Here is a 20,229-nt window from a genome sequence, read left to right as displayed (position 1 = left end):
CCATGTGGAATCCAAATTAAATTCCACCGTATGGGCGGAATTTTCCGTGCCCGCTGGCGTCAACCGTGCATGGCAGTGTGAGGGGACAAAATGGCAAGAAGGCCAGAAATTGGTTTCACGACATCATGAAACCAGTTTGCGATCGTACACTCAGCCCATCGATAGTGAGCTGTGGTCCCCACCATCAGATGTGGGGAAGCTCATTGTAATACATCTGCCTATCACTATAAGGCCAGCCTGCCGGAGTCATCCCCCCTAATGGATCATCCACCCACGTCGACGTGATTGCATGACAGTACAGAACACTTTTGACAAACATGACATGCAGAAGTCAGGACTTATCGCCAGAGCCTTGCTCACATTGCAGGCATCCGAGGGGCAGAAGATGTTGGAGCTGGACAGCAATGACACACTGGAGGAACGTCCATGGCAGACTGGGTGGATTCTCACGGACATGGTTCTGCTGTGAAGCAGCACATGGAAGTTGGAAAGTCACTGTTGAGGGTCTGCTTACAACAGATCATGGTCGAGGGGGTAGAGCGGAAGGTGCAACTGTGTTTGGGAGAGGGAGATGTACTGCGGGGTGGGAGAGGAAGAGGTGTCAAGAAGGGGTGAGGTTCGGAGGGAGGGAATGAAGGTACCGAGGGATGAGGTTGGGAGGGGGAGGCAATGAAGCTTTTGGGGTGGATGTTAGGTAGGGGCGAGGGAGTATGGGGGGAACAGGGGGTAACAGGTGAGACGACAGCAACTGGGGAGGTAAGTGTAAGGGGGATGGAAGGAGTTCGGAAGGGGGACGGAGTCCAGGGGGAGGAAGGAATGTGGAGAGGAGAGGGAGTAAGGCTGGGGAAAGAAGTCAGGGTTGAGGGAAAGAGTCAGGAAGAGGGAAGAAGTAAGGCTGCTGGAAGAAGTAAGGCTGAAGGAAAGAGTCAGGAGGGGGGAAGATAAGGATGGCTAAAGAAGTAAGGTTGTCTGAAGGGGTCAGGAAGGGGGAAGGACAAAGTGGGAGTGGAGTCATGGTGGGGAGGGCTAATTGAGGGCGAGACCAGAGGGAGAAGGAGTTCCAAAGCGGGAGGGGATTCCAAGGTTGGGGGAAGGGGTTCCAAGGGAGGAAGGGGTACCAGGGAGGAAGGTGTTCAGGAGGGAGGGGATGTCCAGGTGAACATGCAAGGGAGGGGTCTGATTAGTCCGTCTCTGCCTCCTGGACAGCGAACTGAGGGTGGGTGTGGAATGAGGGAATGGTGAGAATGACCGAGAGCACAGTGAGGCGGTAGGGTGGGAGGGTGAGGGTTCGTCAATTGTGGTAAAAGGGACAGCGATGGGGGTTGGTGGGGACTTGGAGGCAGATTTGGGTCCCTAGGAGGAGGTCGGGGAGGTTGGGGATGGGATTTTCGGGAAGGAAGGGAATGTGCACATTCGCCAGGGCATCACCAAAGGCAAAAGGTTGTCGCTGGTAGGTCACAGAAGGGGTGTGGCAGGTGATGCTGGGGGATCAACTATGATGGGGGAAAGGAAATGGGTAACTGGGGGAGGATAAAGGATTGGGGAGTGCACGAAAAGCTGAATCACGACCATGCTGTCTAAATCAAAAGTGAAACTAGAGTTGTGATGGGTGAGATCAGGTGCTGTATGAGAATGTGATCATTGGGTGGGCAGAGGTGCAGGTCAGCTCAGAAGTACAACTGAAAGCGAATGACAGCAGGCAGCATTCAAAATGTTCAGGACATTGAAGTGAGTATGACACCTGAAGGATCCACATGTGTGGGAGAATGCTTGCACGAGGCTCCGAAAGATCCTGCCACACACACTTCTCGCTCCAGAATCACTCATGGCCAGCTGCTCCCTGTATGGTGACAGAGGACGAGGTTCAGGGGCTCACAGGCAAAGGGGACTCAGAGGGAGAGGACAGCCTCTGAGATTCCTGAGTGGCTGACCCAGGGGTGTCCAGGTTCCGCTCCTCCTCCCTTGGGTGACCAGATAGCCCCGGCCTGACTCTTTGAGGGGAAGGAACATCTGGAGGGACGTCAAGGTGCCCTATTTCTCTCTCATATTGCCACTGTAATGGAGTGCATGTCTGCACACATCTCTGTGTTCTGCTGGACCGGGATCTCCATGCCATCTGCCATCCACCCCATGGAGACCTCCGTACGCGCACATGTGGGCACCACTTCACCAGATAGCAGGCAGACGCACTCCTCTGACTTTCATGCCACTCTGTTGAGGGCTTCCAACAGCTCTGAGTGATGTCCCCCTATCTTCTGCTAACTCTCCAGGATGAGTTGGAAGGCAAAATCCAGAGGTTCGTCATCTGACTCCGACCTCGCAGATGCCTCTTCTCCAGCAGTCCTCTGAGTACTGGGGAGCTCAGTCGAACCTGCCTCCTCCTGCTGCGGACACGCATCCATGTGGTGACCACCAGATTTTGGACCCAATCCTACTCTAGATCTAGGTCCCATTGAAGTGTGAGTCTTTGCACTGATGGAAGGTGTAGGTAAGCATCATGATGGGTCTTCCAGGCTGCTTATTTCCTTCTTTCAATGGAGGAGGTGTCCTCTTGGCTAGAGGGGAGGACATGGATGGAGCTGAGGGACGGGCTGGCTGAGGGTGTCGGTCGGATAGCAGAGCTCCCTGTGAACAAAAGTAGAGATAATTAGTGCATGGCAGCAGAGTCAAAAGTGGGAGAGAGAGCACTCAACAGTTGTGTTGTGAAGCAATGATATGGTCCAGGGTCCTCAAGAGGGTGTTCACTGCCAACCTCACTGTCAGCACAGGCACGGTTCATGTCCTCACCAATCAGTGCGATGGCACACTCCTCGAAGTGAGTGAGGGGCCTAACGTGGGCCACTCCACCCCCGTTTTGGGACTTCTCCCTATTGATGTGAGCAGGCTTCTCCTGCATGGAAACATTTGGAGAGAGTTTAAGCAGGGCACATGGCACTGCATGGAATGTTTGTTTGGTGAGCGGAGCCATGAACAGGATGAGGGCGTGAGCTTGAGAGGGTATGAGCCTAATGGAGATGTGAGGGCGTGTGTGAGAGTTAGTGGTGTTGTCCCTTGAGGTGTGGGATCCCTGTGGATGTTTGATGGATTTGTGAGTGTGTGAATTGAGAGTGATGAGAAGAGTGAGTTAACCTGGCGGAACGGATGAGGCCATTCATCCTGTAGCAGCACTGAGTGGCTGAGCAGGGCATTGGCGTTGATCACTGCTGCTGCTGCCACCTTCCATGCTGGGTTGGTGACACAGCTGTCCCTCCTGTGGCTAGAGCGGGGGTTAGAGGGTAGAGGACATCACGTCGGGCCTCCACAGCATCCAGAAAGGCGCCTGAGGGATGCGTCACTCAACCGGGGGGCTGCAGGCTTTTTGCCTTTTGGGGCCATGTCTTCCGTTGGGCAGTCCTGGGCTGGGAGCACTGAGAGATGTGCGCATGGCTGCACTTTAAATATGGTACCAGGCGTGATGAAGGCAAGGTGATAGCGTGGTGGGCGAATGAAAGCCTACCTGCCATTGAAACTATGTGTTTCCTGGGAATGCATAATTAATGCAGCGGGTTTAGGATGATATATCATGAGAAGCCGCCATTGAGGCCGGAGGGTAAAATGTCTTTTTCCCACACATTACTGCACTTAGTGCAAATCTGGGATGATTCTACCCTATATGTTTCAGATCCACCCATGGCCAGAATTTTTAGCTCATTGGGCAGACGTGCGTCTGACTCAAACGAGTGTAAAATGACGCGCAATTACGTTGGGTGAGGGTTCCGACATCATCACGCAGTCACGCAATATTTCAGTCGGCGTTTGCACACAGGAGTCAGCGGCGTGCCTGCCAACAATCAACAGGCTTATATTTTGGTTAGCTTTTGTAAACTAATATCCTCAATGAGAAATTTTACAGAAAGAAGGTGGTTCTTACTAGTGGCACTGAAGACTGCATTCTGAAGTCCTTCTCTAGTTGATGCCATCAGGAACAAGGGTGTGTCTGTGCATGTCCAGCAGTGGAAGACTGTTTCTTTTTCCAGAGCTTCAGGTAAAGTAGTAGTACACCAAGGATTGCGGTTTGAGATCCTTCTTGCAGCATTTCTTGTCCATCAATGATCAGCTTTAAGGGAGGATCAATGATTTGACTTAAAGTTCAAATCCTGTTTATCTGGTGCACTTCATGTGTGAATGCTGCAAAATTCGCATGTTATTGTTACATGGTCGTCTGTATATGGTTATAACATAGTGGCTTAAATGGATTTTCCACATGTCAAGATACCATATATGTTCCAAGAAAGCATGCCTGTGTAGTTTCTCCACTACATTTGAAGCCTTTGTCTTCTAGGAGGTATAGGCTGTGGGCCACAGGGAGCCAAGGTGTTTGGCAGCATTGCTTGTTGCATATGTCACACACTCCTGAAAACTGATGCCGGTTATGGATGGATAATGTGGAAGGCAGTTGAAGGAGTTGTTCTAACCCACATGTGGCATCACCCTGCACAAGCTGCAGTCACTGCTGTACTGTTAGCACATACAGGTCATGGGTGATAAGCCATGCTTCCTACTGACATTCTTTCCATAGTGGGCATGGTTTGAGTAGGCACAGGGTGAAGTTTTCACTGGCTCATTGACAGCCTCTAAGATATATGTGAATGGTCCAGGCAAGGACTTCTCAAGGTGTATTTGTGTGCTATGTTGAGGCCAAGGGTCATGGTTTCAACCATGTTGATGGCACTGACTTTTATTATGTGCTGTTGGTTTTCTCTCTTGTTGGGGATGGGTATTTCCCTGAGGAACTGTGGCTTCCATATTAAAGCTTTATCATGTGGAAGCTGCTCACCGGAGACTGGCTGATGTAACTTATGACCTTACAAATGCCTAAGAGCCTGGCAGGCTTCTAGTGATGACCTCCTCCTGTTAAGGATCAGGTATGGTTACATGGGCCCACCCCTCAGCTGGTTTCCCATTGGTGCCCTCTTCCTCCTCCTCCATGTCCAATACACGACCCTGAACAGGGGCCTCCTCCTCCTGCTCTTCATCTTCCTCATTGTCCTCCTCCTTAAATGTTATTGCTATAGGCTAGCTTCTGACCTCTCTGGTTGTAGGCCCCTCTGCTGCGTAATGTTGTGTAGCATGCAGCACATGACGACTGTTTGAGAGACACTTTCAGGGGAATACTGTGGAGCTCCTCCAGTACTGTCAAGGCACTTGGAGCACATCTTCAAGATGCCAATAACCTGCTCTGTTGTGTTACAGGTCAGCACACAGCTGTTGTTGTAGTGCCTTTAGGGCTCCATTTCCAGCTGCCTAAAGGGGGTCATCTGCCACCTCCTTAAGGGGTACTCCTGGTCCCCCCAGAAGCCAACCACAGGCCTATCATGTGCTGGTGTCTGAAAAAGCTGGGGAAGTTGTGAATTCCTCAGGGTAAAAGGGTTATGGCAGCTTCCAGGGTAGCGTGCACATATGTACAGGAACACCATGGTGTGGTCACACCTTCAGAAAGTGGAAGGATTTCCTGTTTATGAAGGTTTCAGGTTGATGACATGATGCTCTTATGGCAAAGTGGATGCAGTCAATAGCCCCATGTACTTGAGGTGAGCCTGCTAATTCGGCAAACCCCCTGGCCCTCTGCATCTGTGATGCCACATCCATTGAGAAGCTTATGTGCTCCCCCAGTTGAGCAAAGAGGACGCCTGGATTTGCCTTGATGCAGCTGTGTACAGCTGATTATGAAATGCCGCAGAAGTCTGCAGCTGAGCCCTGGAAAGAGCCGGCAGCATAAAAATTCAGAGCCACTGTGGCCTTTACTGCCACTGGCAGGGCATTTTTTTATTATTCATTAATGGGATGTGGGCATTGCTGACTAGGCCAGCATTTATTGCCCATCCCTAAGGCATGTGGATTTGCACACTGTGGTGCTAGATTTTGTTGCACCATGGCACATATGTTGGTGACCAATTCCTGGATTAATCTGAATCTTCTTCTGCATTGGTTCTCTGTCATATAAAGATATGGCTTCTGCAGTCAATAGACTCTTACCTCGGTGTAAAACCTGGTTGTCATCCTCTTCTTACCTGGTGCTGCTGCATCTGTGAGCCCCACATATGCAAAGTAAGTCCTACCCCTATTCCCCCAAAAATAATCGGTGCCAGATACAGCAGCAGGATTTCAGGATTCGGGCTCTGGTGCCATTTTGGCTAAGGTGTGGAGCTCTTCCGTCTCTGCAAAAATTCTGGCCTTGGTTTTATGATACTCGTGAGAAGTGCCTTGGGATGTTCCATTACATTAAAGGTGCGATATAAATATAAGCTGCTGCTGTTATGATCAGGCAGATTTTTATGTCATTGCTAAGTTTTTTAAATTATATTGTATGCAACATGTTCCAATTGTCAACACAGCTTTTCAATGTTTGCTTAATCTATAAGCAACTGAATTTCCTGATCCAAAATTTGCCAGCCATTTAATCCACAAGATTTATCTGTGAATGAATTCAAAATGACCTATCATTAGAAATATTTTTAGATTCTCTCCAGTAAAGCAATGCTGACAGTACCTAAAAGTTCCTGAATCTCCTCTCAGTTTTCAAGACATGACTTTGAAGATAAAAACAGTTCTAAGGCTGTTCAAAGTTATGTCTACTATAAAACAGCAACAGCCACAATATGATTGACATCCTAGCAGCTATCACTAAACTGCTGCCCTATCAATCATTAGAGCATTACCTTTTAAATACTTACAGAAATTTATAATTGCATATAAAAAAAATCTCCCTGATTTAATGGCTTTAAAAAAATTTTCTTCAAAAGGATTTCCAGTCATTGAAATCACCATTGTTGTAACTTCAGATTAACCATCAAGTTCAGCGCAGCTTTGTCAGTCATACAGTGCCAACTGCTAAATTTGTAATAAAATGTAAACAAAAAAAACCCAAAAATTAATCATTTTATATCATCACATATTTTGGATACTGCAGCAGGAAAGACAGCTGAGAACTTGTTACGTCACATATGCTGCTGAGAAAATATTCAGTGGATATTTCAGCAAAAGTGGAAAAGAAATTAAGAAGATGTTATTTTTATTCATAATGTCAAGCAAGTGTAAATTTTAATTGGGATACTCCAGAAATATGTTTTTTTTGAGTGTGCTTTGAGCAGTAGCAGAGTAAGGAGGAATGCTCTTCAAAATTGTCATTTATGATACTTGTATGATGAAGCATTTTACAAAGTTTGAGTTTTTTTTTCAAAATAATTGGCCAAGGAATAAGGGCAATATTAGAAATTGATTTTTTTAAGATAAAGTTAATGAAAACCAAGATCAACATAGTGATTTTATTAATTATCAGCATTAAAACTGCAACACAGGCAAGATATATATGATTGTAGCAATAAAATAAAATTACTGTGTTTAATCTCATAACTATTACTGAAGTATGTACAGCTAAAATGTCCTCTTCCCCACAAAGCATCTAATTGAACTCAAAGAACTTAACAATACAATTTCTAATGTACAAGAGTACTAACCATCCTGATGGCTGTCAAGGTTCTGTGGACTATGCATTCTCTCTTCCAGGGTAGAGCTTTGGTCAGAGTTCATGCGATCGACTGACATCCATGTGGAGTCACTGAGTTCAAACTCCTCACTGCTCAATGACTGTTCGTCCTGCCAAACAAGAATAAATCATTTACACCAATATATATATAAAAAATGCTTCAGGAGTTTCTCCCTCTATTTAAAACCATTTTAATATATAAATTATCTTTAATGATTATAACTTTTTTGTACTTTTGAGATCAGTATTTGCTTCCTTTTCCTTTAATTAATTAATCTTTCCATTAATTAGCTCTTTGACATCAAAATACTTGCCTTTACCTCAAAGTGAGAAACTGGGTAAGCAATCAATACCTCACCATCTCATCAATAATGCATTTCCAATCAAAGCCTTAGCAAATGGGCTGGTTCGGAGCACTACTAATCTTTAATAAAATATTCTATTGGATATCTTGATCGAATAACAACTAAAGATCCTTGCTCTAAAATTCCTGTGCCACTGTACCAGGAAATTGAGATCATTTTGGGCTGGAGAATCATAACATAGGATAGAAATCCATTCTGTTGAAGTGTCATACAGACTCGAAACGTTAACTGTATTCCTCTCTGCAGATGCTGTCAGACCTGCTGAATTTTTCCAGGTATCTTTATTTTTGTTTTAGAAATCCATTATGCTGGGTTCCTGTGTCTTTTGCACCAGTCAGAAATTCTACCAAAAATCACAATGGGCACATAATACAAGATGATATGCAATGACAGAAATACTTTATACCACGGCCTGTAACCTCCATGCTCCCCAGCGGCGGATTTGGGGGTACCCCAAAGATGCGCTGGGGAATCCCTCTGGCAAGTTCCCAAGCATGGGTTTGCACAGCAATTGTCCATAAGTGCTAACTTCCTCTGGACAATTGCGCTGGGAATCATCCAAAAATGCAATTTAAATCACAAGCTTCGATGGTTTCGCCAGGGTTATATACCAATAGTTACCCAGAAATAGTTAAAAGAATTAAAACTCCTTCTAACTTCAGGGTAACTTTTGTAAAGACCCAGACCAACCCCATGGGATGCCCCCGCATCTCCCCCAACCCCCAACCTCCAACAACCCTACCTCATTCCCACACCAATCTCACCACCCCCCCAACGAGGATCGGATCCCACACCTGACCTCAGACCACCTCTCCACCCAACCTCAGACCCCCGCCACATCCCCACCACCCTCCCAATCCAGGAACCACAACCCCCCAACCTCCACCACCCCAGAACACCTCCCAGCCACCCCCAACCCCCCAAACACCCCCAACTTCCCCTGAACACACCCAACCCCAAGTCCCGTCACCCCCAACCTCCCCTAGCACCCCCAAATCCCCTTCCTGAGCACCCCCAACCCCCGAACACCCCCAACCCCCCTGAACACCCCAAAACTCCCCTCAAACACTCCAACACCTTTCTTGAACACCTCCAACCCCCCTGAACACCCCCAACCTCCCCTGAACACTCCCAATACCCACGAACACCCCTCCAAACACCCTTAAACCCCCCCAAACATCTTCAGCACCCGCCTGAATGCCCCCAACACACCCCTGAACACCCCCAGCCCCCCGACCACCCCCAACCCCCTCATCCACCCCCAATCCCCTCATCCACCCTTAACCTGCCCCCCAACCAAGAACTTAGACACTTACCTTCCCTTGGCCTGTCAATTTCCCTGGCCCTTTAAACTTTCCTGCTTAAGGCAGCAAGTGCTGTAAAAAAGGGGGCTTGGCCCCCTTGAATACACTGTATTTACACTTTGCTGGGACCTGCAAGGAGTCTTTCAATGCAGGCCCCAAGCAGCTCTGGCGAACGGAAATGGCAACATAATTTTCAAGACCCAGTAAGTGTGCATTTATTTCTGCTAATTTCTGCAAGCCAGCACTTGCTGATGCTAGTCGGAAGTTACGTCCCCATGTATTTTATGTCACTTATCCCCTAATAACAAAAGGGGCAGATTACCATTACCATTGATTATATTAAGAAACCACCACAATATAGAACTCTGTATTTTTAAAATTTACAAGATATGTTCCTTCTGCACTACAGAGACCATTCAGGGCAGGTAACCCGAGAAGAGCATGCTTCAAGCCATATGAAAGGAGATGAAGCAATCAGTGAAATCTGCGCCACTCCAAGGACTGACATACAGTACATAAAGAGGTTCAATTACCTCAAAAAGGCATGAAGTTAAATCAACTACTCCCAATTTTTATTCTGTACCATGGACCCATCAGTAGAGGCCAGATACAGGGCCCACCAGAAGGTGCAAAGTGGAGCAAACCTGCACAATGGTACCATTTCTCAGGGAATGGCACACACCAGGCATCCAGTCTATATTCTCAAAGCATCATGCAAATGAATAGTTACACACATTTAATGCCCAGTAATTCATGCAATATGTTTGGAACTGCAGAGTCTGGTAAGGCCAGAAGGGTTATGTGGTGTTAAGTTCCAAAATGTGTATTAAAAGATTTGAATTTGGAGGGTAATAGATTAATGACAGCGGTGGCAAGGGAAAACTGAAACAAAGAGCAATCCTTCATTAATTATTCGAGTTCTGATTCCCCCTGCAGCCATTACTGAGAAGTCCTCTGAATGTCGGTCTTCCCGGTGCTCTTTCCATGTGCCTCTATCTCCTCAAGAGTCTCCATATTCCAAGCTTTTTGGACTTCAAACTGTGCAGGGTACAACAAATGACTGCTGTGTAAGATACCCATTCAGGAGCAAATTTAAAAGACATCAAAAACACTCTTCAGGGACCCCGATAGTTCTCTTGTAGTCTAGTGGCATCCCTCAGCTGCTTTTCTTGAAACACGCAGAGGAGTCATGATCTATAGTTCATCTTGTCACCATCTGGTTACTTCACAATTTTCCTTGAAAATATCAAGAAGAGCAGAATTCCTTAGAATAACTGCATCATGGCAACTTCTAGTAAATGAGGATTCTTTGCATTTGGTCACCCATAATCTATATGATCAACAAAAGAAAGTTCTTTCTACTCAAAACTTTAGGGGCAGAACGTAGCCCTTGTTGGGCGGGCTCGGCAGGGGCGGGTGGGAAGCCGACCACTGCCTGTGATTGAGGCTGGAAGGCGATTTCATACTGGCAGGCCAATAAAGGCTTGCCCAGCATGAAATGCGAGCGGCAGTGCTCAGCACTGCCTGTGTAGAATGTGGTGGGGGGGGTGTGGCAAGCAGGGCAGGGCGAGCGTGAACTTCACTCATGCATGCTTGAGAATCTCCCTGAGGCACGGAGCTGCCTCAGGGAGATGAAGAGTTTTCAAAAAAAATAAAGAATTGAAAAATGTTATAAAACATGTCCCCTCATGTGACCCTGTCCTGTCATTAATGTTATTAAATTGTAAAATTTTTATTTTATTTTTATTTGCTTTTGGAAACCTCATCCCATCTGTGAATGAGGTTTCCCAAAGAGTGCAAAGGCCTCTTGGATGTAAGCAGGACAGGCAGCAAAAAATTTAAGTTAATTGAGACTTTAATGCCCTTAACAGGCCTTTTAATTGTCAGTGGGCGCGCTGCCAATTCCCGCACCCATCGACCAAAATATCACATGACTGCACACTGACGTCGGGACGCCAATAATGTGCATCATTATATGCTCGAGTAGGTCAGGCACACACCTGCCCGCCAAGGTAAAAGTTTTGCCCTAGGGGTTTGCAATGTTGCATGAGCACCACCTAGTTCGGACAACTCAATGGCTTTATTATGCCAAAATGAATTAATTCCCTTGTTTTTCAAAGTGCCTAGATGAATGTAGCCTCAAACAGAACCCAGAATAATATTATGCAGGTTGCCTTCAGATACTTGAAATGGATCAATGGTATAGAATTTGATATTTGAATTTGGTAAAATTTTCACTGTCACAGGCAGAATTGTCTAGGCAGTTGATTTTTGCAGGTCTCTGTGCAGAAGATAGTACAAGGTACAGCAAAACAGCGCTTTGGTAGCGAGCATTCTTCCCAGAGGAAGCTTCTCACTAAGGAACTGTGTGGTTGGCAAATTCTTTTTATGGGGGAGGAGGAAATATCCTCTTCAAATGTTGCCTCGTCCTCGTTATCTTCATCCTATAATGTTTACCTTCTATTAAAATAGCATACAAGGGAGGGCCACTGGGAATCCCATAATTCAGAACTTCTTACCTTGTTAGAGTGAATAATTTTCCTGGTAGTCTCATAAGTCTTTGGGCTGTCAGAGACAGAGTCAGTTCTCTTCAGGAGTGCAGCAAAAGTGTTTGCTCCAAAAGCTTTATAATATGTCTAGCAATCACTTTCAGAAGCTTCTCTAGGCTCCAAAGTGAAGAGCTTCCATCACTATTAGTTTAGGCTAGTAACAGATATGCCTCTTTAATCTCATTGTGAATAACCCTTGGTGCAATGGTGCAGTAATCACAGGATTTGGGAATTCCAATGCCATTTCAAGTCACAAATACTAAGGAGCTCCCAGCAGCACAGGATAAACACTTGTCAGAGGGCCCAGACCCAAACGGAAAAGGCAGCACGGCTTAATTGGGATTTAAACTGCCTTAAATTTGTAAATGTCAAACACCATTCAAGCTCCAAAGAATCATGGAAAAAGTCCAGAAAATTCAGGGCCTAGGCATCGATTGGACAGTTCCAGTAACTGGTATTCCCAACGCCTGTAAATCCTGTGTCCTGTTTCTGCTCCTGCTGATGATAAACCACTTCTCTCTTTCTACACTTCTCCTGCGTCTTGCACTGTCTCATGAGTACAATCCAAAAACTTCTCATCCTCCCCGATGCTGCACATCACCTGTTACTCTTAAAACATGGGAGATCCTGTGCTTCAGAGGCTTAATTTTCCACCACTTACTTTAAATTATCCCTTGGATAAACTGAAAATTCATGATGTTCCACAAATCACACAGCACTTTTATTCCTCTGCATATTACTAAAAATGAAGACATTTTAGCCTGAATTCACACAATCAAACTCTCGCAATTTAAACTCTAACTCTGTTTACCTCACAGAAATATTATTAAGATAAAACTACCGTTGCACAGCACATTTTCCCTAATCACTCCTGCTAGGCTATTGATAACATTCTTTTCGAATTTTGCATTCCATTTAATTCAGCTTGCCGTTACCACCTCTCCTAGCCATCACTTTCTTGCTCAACCCCTGTATCCACTCTCCATTCCTTCTTTCTCAACTCCGATCTCTCAAACGGCAGTTGACCAAAGGCCAGAATCATACTTATCCATATCACATCAATTGTTGCAACCCACCCCTTCCCTTACCCAAAATACAAATCCTAACAATACTATATCATTTGCATACAGCAGTACTTCTCTCTTTCTAAGTAATGGTTGGGTGTCAATGACCAGATATAGCACACATAAAAAGGATCTCCATACTATATAAGCATCAGGTATGATCATGTTGAATGGCAGAACAGGCTTGAAGAGCTAAATTGCTAACACCTGTTCCTAATTCTTATTTAACTTACTAGATTCTCAAACTAAAACATAAGCATCTGCATTCAGTTCAATTGCACACTACTCTTGAAATTATATTACATGTAGATTACCTAAAATCCAGCTTTCCAAAGACTAGTGGTGTCCGAAAACTGGACCTTTTTTTAAGCAGGCCATGCAAGAATTTTAAGTGCTATTAAATGAGTGAAAAAACTTATTGGATTGTTCAGGGATTTGATATAATGGCACAGTGGCATGCCGAGTAGTTATCTGCTTTGCGTGCCTGTCATTTCCCACACTCCAAGTGGTTGGAGCAATCCTTGACCGCACCTCACCCAGTTTGGAAAAGTTCAGGGAGTTGCACTTCCCTGCACAACTTCCATCTTGAGTGCTCCTCAAGTGCTCCAATGACCCGAAGTGAACGCAGTTTGTAAATTATGGTATTAGCAAAGCACTATCCAGCTTCAGTACTTAGACGTGATTACTGTCAATCTTTACTTAATTACACCACAGGTACTGTGAAATGCCTCGGGAACTTCTTCCCAAAACTGGCAAGATCTGAAATCCGCACAGACTTGATCCCGAGGTTGCTGGTTTTGAGACACCCATCCTGTATTCCTAGTTTATAAAATGGAGAACCTCAAATCATAAACCTGAAGGAAAAGTCAGTATCACAAATGTATGCGCTTCCAAAATAAATTGTTAACTTATTTTTAACCTGGTTTTTATAGTAAAGACTGCATTTAGAAATGATGGTACGGTGTAAGTTGAATATTGTTTCATGATTGGTTCAGTCAACTACTTAACTTTTACATTGGAACTGTATCATGTAGTTATTCTTTGTAGCATTATGTCAATGGTGTGTTTATTGCTGACTTTGGTGGAGGCATACACCCCCTTACGTATGTGCTCCATTGCTTTTCACAATTGACACAGAGTAATCATGTTCAATGGTTGCAGTGAGTGCCCCTGTAGAACCCAATGTTGCATTTTTTTTGTTCGGAGCTAATGATGGAAGCATGGCAAATTGCCTTAAAATAAAAATATTGGCCCACCTTTTGTGTAAATAATAATGGTGAGCAAAATTCCCTCTACTGTGTTTTACTTGTGCACAGCCTTTGCATATAAATGCACAGGCCCTTTAAATATTTTTGCTTGGCCTTGCTCAAGCAGTAACTTAAAAGAGTCAACTTGTGCTTGGCCTGTGCAAGAATTTCCAGCTTGCTGCACAGTCATGCAGCTTGGAGCGAACATTGATGATGAGACTGTCAGCACTGGCCGTTACTATCGGGTAAATCAGACATCAGCTTCCAAATATGAACATGTGCAGTTAAACACAGAAATCCAAAGGTTGCAGTCTGAGTTACCCTGTTCCTTCACAGGCTGCACTATAACAGAACACCACTGATAACCTCAGCATACATGCAATAGTGTGAAGTTACTTATCCATTAGTTACGCACTAAATGCCCCAGAAAAAAATTAAGGCTGTTGCATTCAGAAGCAATTGAATTTTTGTTTGCATGATCAGCGATAATTACTAGATAAAAATCTCTTTAGCCCTGGAAATTTAATTTTATTAGTGTGGAGTCTTATTCCTTAAGAAGTTAATTGCATGGGAGAATAAAAAAATATGATTTTTAACTTTTTCTGCTTGTCTCTTTTGTTGCTCTTCCTCTTAATCCCACCTTTCTTTCTCAAGCTTTATTTTCCTTTCTGTATATGATTGAAATTGAGTTTATACTTCCTATTTTACATTTCCTGATTTAGACTTTGCAGGTGAGACATTCGTCTGTGTGGCGCCATTTCTAGTGGTGTTACAAAAGCCTACTTTGCTGCTCCAAGTCAGCTTTGTCCCTTGCTTGGCCCGAACACATTGAATTGGTGCTATCCGAACATGATACAGTCTAACCAGATAATGTGATGCTACGATTTTAAATTTGTACACCACTGGTCTTGGCAACTTCTGAAAAAAGAAGCCTGAGGCAGCAAATTGGCCTGGCAATAGATTGTCTGACAGTACTCTGGTGTGTTTTTGGAGGTGTTTTCACCCATTTGCCAGGAAGTCTTGTTGCATCCTCACAGGGTTGGCCTGTCTACACAAAGGGCAGAATCCTGTAGTTGCGCCAAACATCCCAACGCGGGACCAGAAGTGCATGGAACCTCTGCTCGGAGGTAGGAAAGCTCATCACATGCAATAACATGGCGGCCAGCCAATTAGATATTCAGGGTCAAAGGGCCCAGGCAATCATGCGGTGGGAGCGGGCAGGAATTAGACAACCCCATTATTACCTCGACACAGAGGTCCAAGCACCATATTTAAAAGGCACTCGGACAGGCATACCTGCAATGCAGCAGCATCAGTCTGGCTGTGAGTGGACTTTTTAAAAGTTCAACTACTGCTGGAAACTGCTGGTCTGAACCCCCTGCAAATCTGCAATTTCTGTTGCAACCACCTGCTGATTGGAACCATGCACCCACCCACTCTGCCTCGCAAAGCTACAACCACAATCACCTACTAATCTAACCAACACCCCTCCCCTTCTTTCTACAAAGCTGCAACTGCTGCTACAATCATCTGCTGTTTTTAAGTAATCGCTTAACATAGGGAACAAGTGGCCCCAGGGGTTAGCGATGCCCCCAAGCAGGTTCTCCTCCAGCTAACCAGGAACAGTGGGTGGTCCTGTTTCCCAGCAATCACAGCTGGAGAACCTTCTGCCTGAACAAGGTAACCTGGGTGGAGATTGCAGCGGAGGTGAGCACGCATGGGGGTATATGAGTAAAACTGGGTCCAATGCTGCAAAAGAGTCAGCCCCCTACACCACTCAGAAGCTGTTGTCTCAGCAGCATCTTCAGGTGCAGCGGAGGCATATTTAGCAGGTGAATACATAGAGTTCTTAGCCAGACTTTGCCAGGATTAAAGCATTGGTGACAGAGTCATGTGCAACCTCCTTGCAAGTCAAAAGTGTGTGAAGCTTTGATGGGAGCATGCATATGAGCTTGTTTAGGCCAAGAAAATGAAGCCTTTTCCCTTCTAGGTGCCAGAGGTCTCAAACCTGTAGCTTGGTCTGGAAGGAATGTGCTAGATGTGGTTTCAATTCCACCACAACTTTTCTTGAGGCAAGAGATTACTCTGCCTGAAATCGGTGTGCAGTGAGGGCCTCGCAAGGTTTGTCTGGTGTGTTGCTCCATTGCCTTGGCATCTGTAGCTGGAGCAGCACCATGCATCACCACAGGTGATTCTGATTCTTCCCTTCATCCTTGTCTGAGGAAGAATTTGGCTCTTCCACCTCCCAACTGGCGGTTCCTCACTTCTTTGCTGCACCAGGTTATGTAGAGCGCAGCAGACCACAATGATCCGAGAAACTCTCTGTAGTGTGTACTGCAGCACTCAACCTGAGTGGTCCAAGTAGCAGATTCTCGACTTCAGCAGTCCTATGGTCCATTCTACTGCTGTTCTTTTTTGAGGCATAGGAGACATTGTACTTCTCCTCTCTTGGGCTCCGCACAGGTGTCATGAGCTAGGTCTTCTGAGAATATCCTCCTGTCATCGAGGAGCCAACCCTGCAGTTGCACAGGGGGAGCAAACAGCTGCGCAATTGAGAGTGACTGGGTATGTGCAAATCATAAGAGCTCCCTGGGAAGCGAGCACACACCTGCAGGGTTTCTTTTTGGTGATCACAAACCAGCTGCACATTGAAGGAATGAAAGCCCTTTCAGTTTACGAATGCTACTGGCTGTTCCCAGAGAGCTCTTAGCACCACAAGTGTGCAATCAATTGAACTTTGTACTTGTGAAAATCCAGCTTTGGAGCCGAATCCAACAGCTCTGGCTGTCTGGCGCCAAAGGTTTACGGTGAACCACAAAATCACCAGCCCTTTTAAACATTGGTGAACTTCCTTATGCATCAGTGTGTGGCTGACTGGGAGATGCCACACAAGTCCGTCGTGCAGCTCTGAAACGATCCGGTGGCATAGAAATTCAAGGCCACAGTGACTTTTAAGGTTACTAGCATAGAATTGCCTCCCATTCCACAGGACCATAGGTCTTCCTGCAAGAAGATCGGTGACTGATTGCAATGACATCCTTAGTTATCTTTGACACTGACTCTCTGACATTTGCAGATAGTTACTCCATTTGAGGTATATTCAGCTCTGTGCCATTGCTTGGCATCACACTGGCCCATGGTTATTAGTATCCTGAGCTGCCTGGCCTTCTGTCACCACCCCTTGTTGTCCTTCTGGCTGTTGCTGCTCCTGGGCTTTCCTCTGCTAGCTCATCTTCTCCTCCACAACATCAAAAAGTGCTGGGTGCACAAAATCAACCCTGTCTGCCTAAAGGCAGGCAAAAAACTGGTCAGCACAGTCTATTTGGTCCTCCTTCCTGACTTGAGGATGGTGGGCCAATGGGAACCCCAAAGCTGTTCATTGACCACATCCTGGTCTCCAACCACCCCACAGTGGGTAAATCCCTCCTTGACCTGGTCTCTGGCTGTTTTAAAAAATATTTCTTCTTCCAGGATATTGGCATCGCTGGCAAGGCCAGCATTTATAGCCCATCCCTAATTACCCTTAAACTGAGTCACTTGGTAGGTCATTTCAGGGGGCAGTTAAGAGTCAACCAAATTGCAGTGTCTGAAGTCACATGTAGACCAGACCAGGTAAGGATGGCAGATCTCTTTCTCTAAAAGGACATTAGTGAACCAGATGGGTTTTTACAACAATCAACAATGATTTTATGGTCACCATTACTGAGATTAGTATTCAATTCCAGATTTTATGAATTGAATTTAAATTCCTCCAACTGCCACGGTGGAGTTTGAACTTGTGCCTCCAGAACATTAGCCTGACCTCCAGATTACTTGTCCAGTGATATTACCACTACGCCACCATCTCCCTGTCACCCCACCTCTTCCGTCTGTCACAGCTATGTCCCTCAACACTCCTAATCTGACATTGGAGCTGCAAGCCTTCACCCTGTAACCTCCCTCAATCATCTTTTACCTTCCCTCCATCACCTTCAACCTTCCCTCCATCACCTTAGCCCTGCTTTCTGTGACCTTCAAGCCACCCACCATCACCTTTGATCAACTGCCTGTCAACCTAGAGCTACCCCCACTGAGTTGCCCCTGGCTTCCTGGACCTGCCTCCATCACCGTCAACTGGCCAACTATCATCCTCATCCCTCCCTCTATCACCCTTGACCTGCCCTCAGTTACCCTTGACTCCCCCAACCTAACCATTGACCTGCTTTCAATCACCCTTGACCTCCCCTCTATCATGCTTGAGCTGCTTTCAGTAGAAATTGTCTTACCCTTTGTCATCCAACTCCCTCCCTCTCTCCCCTGTGTTCCTTTGTCATCCAACTCCCTCCCTCTCTCTCCGTGTTCCTTCTTAGGATCACCATGACCATACCTCCTCCCTTGGACAGCCATGTCCCACCCTTCTTAGGGCCGCCATGACCCGATCTCTTTCCCTTGGACAGCCATGTCCCACCCTTCTCAGGGCCGCCATGACCCGACCTCTTTCCCTTGGATAGCCATGCCCCAACCTCCCTGGACAGCTACCGGCCGAGCTAAATGCAACAGCTCAACCTCCTCTCCGCTGGTCCCAACAAAGTTCCCCATGCAAGAAAAGCAGCTCCTACTCACTCCAAATCCATCAGGAAGACTACCTTGCCTGCCAAGTGTCACCTTTAACCAATCATGAATCTGAAGGCACGTGTTTCTTGTTTGCTGTCAGCTAAATTTCAAAGGTACAATTTAATTTGGCGACCATGTGTTTTAATTAGTATACATGACATATTGTAATGCATTAAAAACAGGTTTCCGTTGCTTGCCATCAGGAAGTGCGATCCACCTTTAATCTGCTGGCAACTTAATTCCCAATTTTTATCCCACTGTCAGGAAGCTGATATTTAGCCAGCCTGCACAGTTATGACCCCCTACCCGCCTCTTTCCCACTTCCTGAAGCTTCACATCCATCTATAGACGGCAACAGGTAAGGGGGCAGCAGGGACAGTGCCTCTGGGTCTGTAACATGGCAGGGAGATGAAGCAAAGTCTGCTGAGAGGGCCCTCTGCCAAATTGCTGTAGAACTTCTCAATGCTCCTCGACAGTGACAGGACGCTCTCCAGTGTGTAATACTAGTGCTCATGCCCATTTAGCACCCTCCTGCAAGCTGCCCCATAGGGTTTTCTACAGCAGTACTTGTCTACCACCTCACCCACCCTCTCTCCTCAACCCCCGACTCCAGTGAGCTGGCAAACGAACCACCTTTTACTCCTGATCTGTTTGCAGTCCACTGGTGTCCAGTGACTCACCATGTGCCGATCCTAACTCTAGGCTAGCCTCCAAGGTAAGTGCAGTGCCAGGGTCTGACCTGGTGGCTGCGAGCATCAGATCAAGTGACGTGACCTCTTCATCAGTGCTGCTCTGTTACTCTCTCTTCCTCTCTGGGCTGCTGTGCTGTACAGGCTGCAGTTCTTGGGTGCCTGAAAGCAGGAACTCAGAAGCAGAAGGCAGCTGTGAGGGAAGAAGAATGGGATAGGAAGTAAGAAGTCCTTGGTCACACCATCCTCAGCTTACTCATCATGCCAGATTGCAACAAGAGGATGTACCGGAATTTAGAAGGAACATAAGATTGGAAGATGGAGTCATCCTCAGTGTTCTCAGGGATATTGGATGATGCAGGCCACATCGCAGACAGCCCAGGATGCAAAGAATCATAAGTAGGTATGAGGAGGCAGCGAGAGATGGGTGTGAGGCTGGCAGCAATGGCAGATGTGAAAGGGTGAGGAAGAATATCTGGAAGTTAGGTGTGACTACTGAGTGCCAGGAAGTGAATGATGTGGGTATGATACATTGAACAGCATGAGAGGTTGATTGTGGTGTGTAGGTGACATCAAGTGAGGTTATTTGATTTCTTATGGCACTTCTGAGGGTCCTTGCTCCGGACTCTGAGAATTGAGATTCCTGGCCACCTGCTCCCAATCCTTTATGTGGGTGGTCTTAGAGGACCTCCTGACCATGGTGGGACCATGACATCTCTCCTCATGCCCACCTGCACTACTAAAGCCTCCAGTGCTGCAGCTGTCAATCTGTCTGCCCTGGTGTTCAATTTGCAAGCATTTCCTTTGCAACATTCTTTTCTACCACCTTCCATTTAATAGTTAGGCTACCTTTAGGAAAAAGCAGGCTACCTATACACATGGTTTTTAACAGT

At 46.1% G+C, this 20,229-nt stretch overlaps 1 protein-coding gene across 2 annotated transcripts in view; it reads right to left on the bottom strand.

Annotated features, from left to right (window-relative positions):
- Positions 1 to 20,229, bottom strand: part of LOC121279427 (nucleolar protein 4-like) — a 546,201-nt gene that overhangs the window by 338,049 nt on the left and 187,923 nt on the right. For both annotated transcript variants that reach the window (XM_041190669.1, XM_041190670.1), the window contains exon 5: positions 7,497 to 7,635. In XM_041190669.1, the coding sequence (XP_041046603.1) occupies positions 7,497 to 7,635 (139 nt within the window). The remainder of the gene's footprint in view (positions 1 to 7,496; positions 7,636 to 20,229) is intronic.

This window comes from Carcharodon carcharias, chromosome 6 (assembly GCF_017639515.1).
Source record: "Carcharodon carcharias isolate sCarCar2 chromosome 6, sCarCar2.pri, whole genome shotgun sequence".
NCBI lineage: Eukaryota > Metazoa > Chordata > Chondrichthyes > Lamniformes > Lamnidae > Carcharodon > Carcharodon carcharias.
Note: the sequence above shows the minus strand (reverse complement) of the source record. Positions and strands in the feature narration are given on the sequence as shown.